The sequence below is a fragment of the Rhagoletis pomonella genome, unplaced genomic scaffold (genome assembly GCF_013731165.1).
Source record: "Rhagoletis pomonella isolate Grant_MI unplaced genomic scaffold, Rhpom_1.0 Rhpom_scaffold_00013, whole genome shotgun sequence".
NCBI classification, from domain to species: Eukaryota; Metazoa; Arthropoda; class Insecta; order Diptera; family Tephritidae; genus Rhagoletis; species Rhagoletis pomonella.
The window spans coordinates 18,823,564-18,837,037 of NW_023458567.1; the positions used below are offsets into that span (position 1 = coordinate 18,823,564).

The 13,474-nt window shown below is 34.2% G+C and overlaps 1 protein-coding gene across 7 annotated transcripts in view; it reads right to left on the minus strand.

The window, feature by feature from the left end:
• Positions 1-1,044: 1,044 nt before the first annotated feature.
• The window catches only part of LOC118748925 (protein sprint), a 513,519-nt gene continuing 501,089 nt past the window's right edge, over positions 1,045-13,474 (minus strand). For 6 of the 7 annotated variants that reach the window (XM_036483668.1, XM_036483667.1, XM_036483670.1 and 3 more), the window contains 2 exons: positions 1,498-2,324; positions 1,045-1,405 (listed from right to left, as the gene is read on the minus strand). In XM_036483668.1, the coding sequence (XP_036339561.1) occupies positions 1,085-1,405; positions 1,498-2,324 (1,148 nt within the window). In that variant the 3' untranslated portion in view covers positions 1,045-1,084. Of the gene's footprint in view, positions 1,406-1,497; positions 2,325-3,030; positions 5,037-13,474 lie in introns of those variants that run through there. The other variant, XM_036483673.1, reaches the window with a different exon arrangement.

The following is a 13,474-nucleotide window of genomic DNA, read 5'->3' on the forward strand; positions in this document are numbered from 1 at the left end:
ATTTTTTTTATTTAGTATTTAGTTTGTATTCTTTTTTTGAGTTTTATTGTAGGTATTTACTTTTAATTTTTACTTACTTTACCATTTTCTGGCGTTTGATAATTGCAAATAAAATGCTAATTTCATACTTCCTGCAAGAATTTAAAATTTCTTTTTAAATATGTTTATATTTTTTAGTTCTTTACATGCTTTTTATGCCGATTTTCTGCATTTGATAAGATTATATATAATGCTATGTTCACACTGCCTTTAAGAAATTTTGATTTGTCTTCTGAAACTGATTTTTTTTTTTACTTTTTTCTATGCTTTTGTTGTTTACCTGAATTTCAAAACGAAAGGAAAACTGTAGATAATTCTTTATTCATATCGCGTTTAAATATTAATTTCTATAAACGAATTTTAAAGTTTTTTCATCATTATTTTATTTATTTCGGTTTTTCTTTTTTAAGTTTTTTTGTTTTGATTTGTAAACGCAATTGGTAGTGTTCGTCAATTGTACAAAATTAATTCGAATTTCTACATTAACAGCAAATTTCACGAAAACAATTTAAGGTAAAAATGATTTTAATTTTTTGATTTTTATATGGAAATTGGCAGAAAATTAAAAATCATTTTCCACTTAAATTGCTGGTGAAACCGGCAGTAAGAGTTCGTTAGTCTCACTTAACACAAACATACAATTTTCATATAAATTGTATACTTAGAAGACTTTAAAATATTACTATGTATGTATGTAAGTTTGTTTGTTTCGCTTAAATTTTAAACTATCGCAATACTGTTTAGTATAATCGTAAATATTACATACGTTTTTATGATATCTATGCTTACGCTCACCTTTATGAGAATGGTTAGTGAGCAATGGTGCATTATGATTCGATTTTAATTAAAACTATATAATTAAAATTAATCTTCTGCTTAACTAAATATCAGATTGGTTGTTTTTGCTTCGTCTCTATGAAGCCGAGGGTCTTAAATTATTTTTACTTTAAAAAATACGCTATGCCTGCAGCCACTGAGCTTTATTTCGCGCTAATTGAATTTTCGTTTTTTTTTACACTCGTCAAATGCCTTCTGCCTTCCGCGCCTAGTATGTCGCTGTTGGCCATGCAATCTTAGCGTCTATACGCTTGTACGCCAACATACAATGCTTGCCTTTGGAAGAGAAACGCACGTCCTGCGGACATTCAACATCATTCAGCAGCGTTTCTTCGCCATCGACGAGCTTGAAGAGCGCATAGTCTTGCGGGTTTGTGATGCGCGCCTTATGCGCAATAATGCGGCACACTTCGCGTGTCGTGGTGTGTGGTCGCACGGGCAATGTACGCGTCTGCAGCGAGCCATTGCACTCGTCGGGTATGATGACGCGGAGCACCGAAGAGCAGGCGGGCAACGAAGAGGAGCGCCACTACAAGAAAAAGAAAAAATAATGTTACGATTTTTAAGATATCAGAAACCTCCGCTCTCTCCCTTCCAACTCCTCATAACGCCAATACTTACATCGAGCGAGCCTGTTCCATTTTCGTTCTCCGAAGCCATGAAGCTCTTGAGTACGTGCACTGCACTGCAGAGCGCTGTCAAGTAGTAGCCCGCCTCACCGCTCAGCAATGTCGGCTGCAGTAGTCCCCACATGAATTCAGCCTCTATTTCAGCGCCTACAAACCCACATTTGGCCACCACATACACCAATACGGGCAGAAAGTCATCGGCGCCTAGCTGTTGGCCGCGCTGACAGCCAGTTGCTTCAAAAATAGTCGAGATGACGCAGAGGAAGAGCTCTAATTTGTCCAGCGGCAGTTCGGCCTCCTGCAAGCGCTGCAACAGCGCTGAAATGATTTGCAACGAAGTTGATGATGGCGGCGTCACTGTGGCGCGTATGCCAAAATCAGTCGCGCTGCGTCCGCAGGCATATTTTACATTCTGCGCCAGCAGTTGTATGTCTTCTGAGCGCTTATAGTAGTCCACGAACATGCTGTAGAGATGTTCGCGCAGCGGCAACACAACCAGTTGATGCATCACAGTCTCGAGTATGGCGTCCAAATTGAGGAATTCGTCCGCTTTGAGGCGTGAACGCGCCGCTTCCACTTCCTGATGGAATTTACCCTCACCATGCTTCACCAGATAGTTTTTCATGCCGTTCATGAATTGACGCATGTTGCGCATAACAACCTGTGGCGCTGCCTCGCGTGACTCCTTCGTGCAGGAGATGAAATTCTCTACGTTGCGCGCAAATGTTGAGCTCTGATCTTGAGCGAGTTGGAGTGTGCAGGCGCGCACTAGGTCACCTGGTCCGCCAGTGTGCGCATTCAGCTTGTTGCGAGGATGGCCTGTGGATGAGAGAGAGAAAAGGAGGAAAGAGTTGAAAGTTGGTTGATTGGCTGTGTGGAAAATAGAACTCAGGATTTTTGCAGGGCAAGAGAGCTTTTCAAGGGCAATTATCAAGCATTGTTTTGTACTTAAACCATATTTATAGCTCGTCGCACATGTGTTTTTTAATACTAAAAATGAAAAAAAAACAGAATTAAAGAAACAATAGCTTTACTTTGTAAATTTAAGAGGAATTGAGCATTGAATCATTTTAATATAATTAAAACATTTTGCCGTATACATATCTATCGATATCGTAACAGATATATTCACCCTCATTGAGTCGTGTCGAATGCAAGTCGTTTTTTAAGAGTCGAATCGTATTGAAAATTTCACATAATTGTCTAAAATTTCCACTCGACTAGTGTATTAAAACGGAAAAACTTGGCAGTACTGTATAGTTTTCGAAGATTTTCGTCGTTTACTTATTCCAGCACGACATTAGACAATGCCAATGTTGTCGAGTCGTACAATTTATCCCAATTTACGACTGATTTATTTCTACCAATCTACGCTAGCTATAGTATTTGCGCTCGTGTTATTTACATTTATCTTTCCTATACGCACACTTTTACTTTGTTTATCGCAGCTTAGCTACCGAAACCGCAAAGTTTCTTTCTCAAAAGTATTCCTACACACATTGGTTCTTCTCTCCTTTCAACTTACCACAAATTAAATGCCACAACCACAGCAATACGCGTTTAAGCGTTTCCAAACATCCGCGACGCTTCGCCCTTACAACGTAGCGTTCATCGACCGCTTGACACATTTTCCGATAGCGTCGATATAGGCGCCTATTTTGCGCCATCGTAGAACCGAATCCCTTCAATTCCGCTATATGATTTGTATTCAGCAAAATGTTTCCATAATCGTCGAGACGAAAAAACTGCTTAATATCGTAATGATCACATCTGCTCCAGCTTGAGTTTTGACAACGATCATCCGTGCGTGCAATGAGATCACAATCAGAGGAACGTAGTGAACTATCCCGATCGGGACACTTACCTATGGCGCCCATAATGGAGCTTGCCAAGGCTTCAGTCTTGAGTTGGTTGCGATTAACAGCACAGTCTTTGATTACTTGATTGTTGCTGGCGCTTACCATGGCCTTCGTCGTCGAAGTGTCGTCGAGTGAGCGTGTGAGCGCCAATTGCAGTGAAGATATACTTGAAGCGATTGTGCTTTGCGAGTTCATTTCGGAGCTAGCACCCTCCATTGCTCTTCGCTTACATTTGATGTGTTGAGGTGCATCCGCTGCGCGCTCCTCATCCTCTGGCAGTAGCAAACCCATTTGGATTTTTTCGTTGAAAAAAATATCACAGAAGCGACGTTTTAATTTTTTCTTCGTTGTAGTTTCAGAGGGGTCCTTATTCTCATTGCCCATAATCTTGTTGGGCTCAATGGGCCCTGGTATCACAGTTTGCTCATCAACCGCATTGTTTTGTGTCTTATGCAACACTAATTCATCTTCAAAATCGGCTGAAAAGTAGTTTTCCATATTCGCAGGATTCGGTATGATTTCCCAATCGGACATCAGCTGCAGGAACTGTGCTTCCTCCTTATAGTTGCGCACGTGATCGGGATCTTGAAAGAATACCTCCGGATCCACAATTTCGATCTCTTTACCATCCAGCGAGCCCCAGAAATTACCGGATTCTCTTTCTGCCGTCTTCTTGATACGCTTATGTCGCTGTTCATATTGCTTTCTACTATGCGGGTTCGCGAGACTTTCGGCAGACAACTTTTTGAACCAATTCATGATTTATGCTATACCGATTTTTTCCAGCTAAAACGAATTGTCGAAAACGAAAGTTTCTCATCGACACACACGAAGGCACGGCACAAATGCGTAATTTGAATGAAGCGTCGGGAATGTGAACTGTTTTGAACTTGTAACTATTAAAATTTATTATTTAAGTGTTCAAGAACAGCCGCGAAACTGCACTTTTTTGTTTTCTTTGTCACCCGCGCTTATGTGTACGCGCAATGCGAAACGTGATCGATCAAAATTAACGAACCGTCTTTCGACGTCACACCGTTATTATAATTTCTTGCTGCTCACACGACGAACTCGAAATTATAACTGTGGCATGCCACATTAAAAGGCAGCGATTTTATAATTCAAATGTTCGCATAGCAAGGCGCTGAGTTCATTAGGAGATAGCGCTCTGCTAAACTCACAACTCTCTGCATTATCACCAAAGCGGCTTGTGCGAGTTCTGCTTTGGGAAGTAATAGAGAGAAAGTGCGTGCACAAATTTAAGAATCTTAAAGAGAGCGATACTGTATTGCTTGGCTGCGGATTTCTTATCTACATACACAATCCTCATTTTAGGCCGTTTGCAGCACTTCCATCACAGCACAGCTGTCAGCTGCTACCAGGTAGATAGTTCCGTTCATGACACATTTCATCACAGTAGCGACGCGCGTATGTATGATGAGAAAAAATTTAGCGGTTTTTATAGCTGATGCGAGGAAAATCCGTAACGAGTATTTGAGGAGGAAACAGTACAGTTGCAAGGGTTAAAATGTCACTTGAACAGACTTAAATTTTATACAAGGCTCCTTTAGGCGTTTTAAAATTTGTTTGTTGAGCTCTAAGCCTTCTTTAATTTCCTAACCTAAAAGCGAAAACTAACAACAATTCGCATATGCCAGGCTAGACTCAGTTTAAGGTGTTTTGTTTTTTTAGATAATGTATTATTTTAATTGCTGACTTACATATTGTAAGTATATCACTGTCGATATCGGTCTTTTGTCGGCACATGCTATTGAAGCTGAAATCTAAAGCAGCTTGCGTCTCTTAGGGGCGTACTAAAACGCGTTGAGTTTTCCTTTTTTATTTCAATTGGGATATTTTCTTCAACTCCGAGATCTCGAAATTTTCCCTAATCTGTTTTCACATTCTCTCTCCACGTCGATACTGGTGCAGTGACGACCATTAGAGAGAGCTTAAGAGCTTCGCCCGCGGGATATGTTTTGACCGTGACTGTGCATGTGGAAAAATCACTTTTATAGCAGACCTTATGGACTAGCAAAACCAAAGTCACGAAAAGCCACTGCAAAAGTGGCCAGAATTTTCGAAGAGCCTAAGCTAAGGTCTCCCCAAGGGTAAGCTGCCAATCCAGTTATGTTGCTGTTACTCTGAAGTTTACCTTATATACATACATATGTACTATGTACTAGGTTTTCCCATAATTTAGAGAAAGCTATATGCGAGCAGTTAGGCGAGAATGCTCTTAAGTAAATCTGGAATTATCCAAAGTTGGCCATAAGACTGCGACCGCTTAGACAAACATAAACTTAACTACCGCTGTGTACACTTTAAAGCGCAGTTACACTTTGCCTAGAACTGTTTGCAAGGTTACGATTTTAGTATAAATTTCTGTCAAGAAAGAAGATAAGATAAGTATTTTACCTCCGCCGAGAGAAATATGTATCATATTTCGCATGGACCGCACCTCTTTCTGCTCTGCGTATTGAATATTTAGTCCGATTTCCCTATAAAAGTTGTTATGAAGGCATAAGTCTGCCTAGAACGTGCTGATGCTACGATACAACACTATCTATAAAATTCATGCCTGCGCCGACCTTCTTTTAACCAAAAACTACAGCATCGAAATGGTGAAGGCACTGGGCTCTTCAGATTTGACAGACAGTATATTAATCTTTCTTGTTTCCGAAGCATGAAATCTAGATTTGAGTACCAGTCTTCAAAGGAGCTAGAGCAAAAAAGAAAATGTTCCAAATTATTAGATGGAATATTGTAAATAAGAACATCCCTACTATAACAGTAATTGAAAGCGTTTGCGAAATCATTACTATTTTATTGACTTCTCTTGGCGGCAAAACATATAAAGATAATATATGAAATTAATTGTTAAATAAATTACATAGAAATGTACATATTTATGTGTTCATTAGGCATATGGAGTTTTTTAAATTAAACATTCCTAGGAGACGAGGATGAGAATGATGAAAAACAAACAAAATTTGGTACAAAGAGTCCCCACAGGGAACTTCGAGAAAGAAAAGAAAAAAATTTGTAGTGGGGAAAATATACGTATGTACATATGAACTATAAATGAAAAATTCCATGAAATCTTTCTAAGATTCAATTTTTTTTTATTCAGTTGAAATTGTGATAACACGTTACCTTCGTAGGTTTTTCAGCATGCGCCTAATGTCTAGATGCAAAAATTTCAAAATTACAAACAAAAAATGCATACACATGGAAAGTTCAATGTCAACCGAATAATCATGCGATCCAAAATTGAATTATAAATTTTTTTTTGATTCGGTTGAAATTTTGACAAAGCGTTATTTTCGTATTTTTTATCATGTGCCTAATGTATCTACATGTATATGCACTATGGTGGTCCTTAAAAATATCAACATTATGTGACACCCTTTTATTCTACATACAAAATAAAGCCAAATAAAAAATATTAGGGGTCTCTATCAGAGTTTAAAAAATTGTATCTTTCTTAAATCGTAAAAATTCGAACCAATTTTGATATAGACGTGATTTTATGACTTTATATGAATAAGTTTCAAAATATGCAAAATTGATCAGATTTCAAGTCAAGAATTTGTAAATTTTTTTTTCCAATTTGAAATTTGAATATGAAACTTTTCAAATTTGTTTACTTTTAAAAAATTTGTTTATACGTAGTTAAAAAAAAATTTTGGCGGATGGCTTTATTTCGCACGTAGAACAAAACAAAGGGGTGTCCCATTCGAAATTGATATGTTAAAATTTTAAGTACCACCATAATATACACACATGCATGCATTCAAATTCGCACATAGAGACTTACATATACCATGTACATGTCTCTATGCAATTTAAGTGGGTTAAAAGGAAATGAGTAGCAATAACTTGGATGTTAAGCCAAATGCCGCTTATTGCATGAGTCAAGAAGTGCTCATACATAATTATTTGTAGTTATATGTACATGTATGTACTTGTATATACGAGTAATCATACATAAATACGTACTCATGCAAATTACTTATCTTAGTTAGAAGATTTATGTTTTTTTATTTGCACTGTATGCACGAATGCGTTCAGAGCTAATTATAGTTGCCATACGCAATGTAAATACATATGTATGTACATACATACATATGTATGTATAAAACATAGTACCTAATTTGACGGTTATTTAGAACGAGGTTAGAAATACGATAAAAACAATATTTTGAAGCTTAATATGGAAGTATTTGGAAAGAGTTATGAAGAAAGAGAGTGACCAAGAATTGCTTGAAGTTGAAAGTGAGGAGTAGCTAAACAACCTAACTTTTGTGAGCTAACTATTATTTCATTATGTTAAAAAGAGCAAAGAAAAGGGGAAAAAGTTGTGAGTGGATACTTTCTTCCTTATTACTCGTATCTAAATCCGCCGATGTTCCGAAGGATATCGAAATAAGAAAAAGCTTTTTGTTTTCTAACAGCGGTAGGAAATGGCAAACCTTCGGTGTATTTTTGTTATGAAAAAACCTTATAAATCCATTTACCGTTCGGAGGCGGTGATGAACTGTTCAAAGCAATGAAAAGCTGCTATAAAAAAAAACTAGGCATGGAAAAGGCGCCCGCAGAATCGATTCTTGACTTCGGAATTGACTTTCCGGTTTTTGTTTCTTAAGGTCGATTAATCACCTCTGAAATTACAAAAAATGAATACTTACTTTTAGTAAGTAATGAATATAAAATTACCATTTTTAATAATCCAAAAAATTAAATTTTATCAATTAATTGCACAAGATTTGGCATTAAATTAAAATATCAATATGAAATTATTAAGAAAGCCACATATATTCATCGACTGATTTGTAAATTATTGAGCAGCCAGTGGATATCAAACTTGGAGCCATTATAAAATTATCTGTAGTATTGAAGGCTTCTTGCTGAATGCCGTTTATTTCATACGATGTTTCCACGATTCGTAATTCGCTCTCTAAGTAATTCGCTAAGTAATTCGTGAATTACCCTGTTTCCACGACACATATTAGTCATTCGTTTGGCAGCTGTAGTTCTTGTTCTTGTTCTTCGCTATTTATTATTATTTTTGTGTACTGCAAATATCGAACATGGAGCTAAAATTTAAGTTATCATCAAGAATTTTAATATATATAGAGAATCAGCCTCATTGCGTAAGTCGTAAATTAGGCTAAATTGTACGACTCGACAACATTGGCATTGTTTACTGTCGTGCTGAAAAAAGTAAACGACGAAATTTGTCGAAAACTATACAGTGCTGCCAAGTTTTTCCGTTTTAATACACTACGCCTTTTCCAAGAGTACTTCAGAAAGCGTCAAATGTATTTCAGAAACTGTAAAATGTACTTCCGAATAGTCAATTGTACTTCAGGAAACGTAAAATGTACTTCAGAATGGTCAATTGTACTTCAGAAACCGTAAAATGTATTTCAGAACAGTCAACTGTACTTCAGAACAGTCAATTGTACTTCAGAAACCGTAAAATGTTCTTCTGAATAGTCAATTGTACTTCGGAAACCGTAAAATGTACTTTAGAATAGTCAATTGTACTTCAGAAACCGTAAATTGTACTTCAGAAACCGTAAATTGTACTTCAGAAATCGTAAAATGTACTTCAGAAGACGAAAATTCGTACACATTGTAATTATTTAAATAGTATATATATTATAGTGATTTTAAATATATTTACTTTTTAATAAATAAGTAAATTAGTTTGTTCGCAATGTCTATACATTTAAGAATGAAACAATTAATTTATTAATGCAGTTTTAAATTATGTACCAGCTGGCATATCGAATAAAGATAGTGCATCTGGGTGAAAAGTGGTAGAATGTTGAATGGCTCTGCCATATCAGCATAAAGCGGAAGGCTATATATTTGTTCATAGTCCGAATTTTACCGTGCAAGCATTTACTACATGGAGTATGTACAAGCGACATTATTATTTGGTCCGGGCGTTGACGAAGGAAAAGCGACAGTTGTTGGTGGCGATTGTGGCATAGCGATTCAACATTATACCAGTTTTCATCCATGCAGATGCACTATCTTTATACGACCTGGCAGTTGGAACATAATTTAGTCTGCATTAATTTAATTGTTTCATTCTTAAATATATAGTAGACATTGCGAACAAACTGCTTCTATAGACTTGTAATTTGGAAAATATATGAAAAAAATAAACATATTTAAAAATACTATTTTATATACCATTTAAATAATTACAATATGTATGTAGTAACTTTCGTCTTCTGAAGTAAATTTAACGGTTTCTGAAGTACAATTTACGGTTTCTGAAGTACAATTGACTATTCTGAAGTACATTTTACGGTTTCTGAAGTACAATTGACTATTCTGAATAAAACTTTACAGTTTCTGAAATACTTTTTACGGTTTCTGAAGTACAATTGACTATCCTGAATTACATTTTACTTTTTCTGAAGTACAATTTACTATTCTGAAGTACATTTTACTATTTCTGAAGTACAAATGACTATTCTGAAGTACATTTGATGCTTTCTGAAGTACTCTTGGAAAAGGTGTAGTCGAGTGGAAATTTTAGGCAATGGCGCGATAAATATTAGAGAAGGCACCGATTCGTTCGTCATTCGCATGTTAATTCGATCTGAATTACCTACAAATGAGGTAATTCGCTCTCAAAAATTTGTATGGCGAATTACGTAATTCGGAAGGTAATTGGCAAGACGAATGACGAATGGGAGAGCGAGTTACGAATAAGAGCGCAAATTACGAATCGTGGAAACATCGTATAAATATTGTATTGCCATATTTTGAATATTATATAATTGAAGTGGATTGAAGTGGTGAAGTGACACTGCTAACCACTACAACACAGCGGCCGCAAATAAATGCTTAGTACAAAAAAGTCAAAAAGTCGTTGATAGTCAACCTGAGGCGACTGAAGTCGATTCCAAAAAGTCGATTTTTGACTAAAGTCAGAGTCGACTTTTCCATCCCTAAAAACACTACCAAAGTGTTAAAACAAAACATCGGTTTTTCAAATTGATCTATGCGAAATTCCCAAAATATTCACTCAAATCACTCAAGTTGTTATCCGCTCCACCTTTTTTACATACATCAAACAATTACCAACGCTGTAGCGTCAAATGTCTACATTTCAAACTTACACAGCGATCCTTTTTTGCTATACGATCACGCAACGGTAGCGTGATAATATCCTTGCTGTGCAAGTGTTGTTGTTAAGGTTAAGACGTACTCCTATGTACACATGTATGTATGTGTTTTAGTTCCGGCTCAGCTTACCTTAGACTCTGGTCTGTGGCAAATTGCGCAGTTGCCGCAAAGCTGACTTGCTACCTACATACATACATACCTTTGTTTGGGAGTGTGCATGCGTTCTGTACTGGTGATTCTCAATTTCTTAACTCTCTTTTGCTGTCTTTCTCTCTTTCTTCTTCTTAGTCGAAATTCGCAACCTTAGCAAAAATAAGTCCAAGTGTAAAAGTACAGTAGGTCACTTTGAACTATGTACATATAGTATGTATGTATGTGTATAGTTTTGCCTTGCGCATGTCGCTCAGTGGAGCGTGGCTGCCACGCTGTCTATCGCATTTGGTCGCTCTAACGGCCTATCTACATACATATATATGAATCGAACTACATATATCTGTAAATTTTGTATATAGAAAATTGTCTAGTTGGACTGGATTGGAAAATTGCTGATGCAATAATGGCAATGCATTGAGTAAGCACACGTTTGTGATTTTCTAAAACGCAATTTTTCGAGATCCTTGCTTTGTTTGTATTTTTTTTACATGATTACTTAGAAAATTATATAAGAAATTACGTAAGAAATGAAATACATAAATTAAAGTGATTATTTTTAACTGACTTATTAAAAACAAAATGGGGAACAGTTTATGTGTATAATTCTAAGTAGTCTGCGTTAGTAAAAAGTAGGCTTTGCATTTGTTTTAAATTTTTTATAGTATCTCGCTAATGTACATATATTTGGAGTTATGTATAAAACAAATATTTTGACGCATTTTGCTAATTTCAAAGAAGGCGCAACAAAGATATCGTAAATAAATATTTTTTACATTTCAGACAGCGTATCATATTAAAAAAAAAAATATTTATGAATTAACAAAAGTTTAGTGAACTTTTCGAAACTATATACATAGCTGTGTATTTTTTACACGTACCTCGGCTTAAATAGGTACTAAAGTAATTTTTTTTTAGTTTAATACCTGTGCAAATTTGCCAAGGCCATAAAATTTGTTTTTTCAATCCCCTTGGTGGATCTCAAAATCTAATCTCTAATATTTATATGAGGCTGTACTTTTATAATAATAAAGCCCCTTATATAAATGAGTGACAATATTTACCACACTATATTTATGTACGTATGCAAGTGTATGTACACAGACGGTACGGCTATCAGCTTAACTTTTGCAGTTATCAGCACGTTTTTAGGCATTGAGATATCAGACTGCAAAATAATAAGCTCAGGTAAATGTTGAACAGCACGATAGCTTTATTATGGAGAAACTAGTGATTTTTAGTTTACAAAATACAGTGGCGTGCACAAAATAAAACATTGCCTCTCAAATAAATATTCTTTTACTTACATTTTTGTAAACTTGAGGTATTTAAGTTTTTAAGTTAATTTTTTATTATATTTATTTTATCTTTGCTTTTATTTTTAAAATTAAATTAAAAAATATGTATTTTATTGATTTTTGGTTTAGTTTACTTTAGTTTTTTAACTTTAACTTTATGTAATTTTGATATTTTTTGTTTTATTTCTCGAACTTAATTAAATTTTTAATATTGTTCTTGAGCTATGTACCACGGAAAAATGGAAAAAGTAACAAAGTCTAAGCGGTAGAAGTTATAGCAGCTATTTCGGATATCACCACATCTCTTCATCAGACTTCTTTTTTCTAAACTTCAGCAGGGATCGAACCTGCGTCATCCATTTTTCCTAATAAACATAATCGTAGTACAAAGCTCAATAACAATATTAGAAATAAAATGTTAATAGTCCACAATAACATTGACCAATTCAATAATTGAATTTCGTTTAATTCTATAAATTTTTGTTTTAATATTTGTTTTATTTTAACCCATAAAATTAATTTAATTTTTGAATTAGATATAATTTGGTTCTAGTATATAGTATTTAATTTTTTATATAATTTCATTTTATTTTATTATTTTAAATTTTTTGATTTTATTTTGTTTTAATTTGTATTATTTTTTTAATTAGGTAACTTAATTAAAATAAATTTGCTTTATTTTATTTTTTTCTTTAGTTTAACTTTGTCATATTTGTTTTTTTTTCAGCGTATTAATTTAACCAATTTTTTAGTGTAATTTAGTATATTGTATTTAATCCTATTTAAATTTTTTTATTTTATTTTATATTATATTATTGTATTGTACTTTATTATTTATTTTATTTTAATCTGAATTCTAAATTTAATTAACTTTTTAACTTCAATTTATTTTTGCTTTTAAGCATTTTATTATTTTATATTTTATTTTATATCACTTCTTTTTAGTTGGAAATATTTGACTTAACTTTTAATTAATATTATTTTTATTTAATTAAAGTTTATTTTATTTTGCATTTAGTTTTAAAATCACATGTTTGATTTGAATTTATTTTTTTTAATTCATTTAGTTTTAGCTTGGTTTGTTCTAATGTTCATTAAATTTTTATTTTATTATACGCATTTTAATTTTTCATTTGTTGTTCAGTTTTATTTTTATTTTTTAACAAATTTTTTATATTCATTAGATTATTTCGTAATTAAGATTTTTTACAATGTATGCAGTATTTAATTTTTTCAATATTCTTATCAAATTTTAATTGAATCTTAAGTGATTTCATTAGACATACATATATACAAATTTATAATTGAATGTTGATTGGTTGTATTGATTGATAAGACCGCTCGCATTTAGTGAGAATCGTTCGCACAGTTTAAACCCATATACAAATGCACATTTTACATTAGGATGGTCCTTAATATACGAAAATCTATATTTTGTATGAGACACCTCTTTATCTATGTACAATATAAAGACTTAGACGGGAATTTCAAAGCTTTTAAACAAATT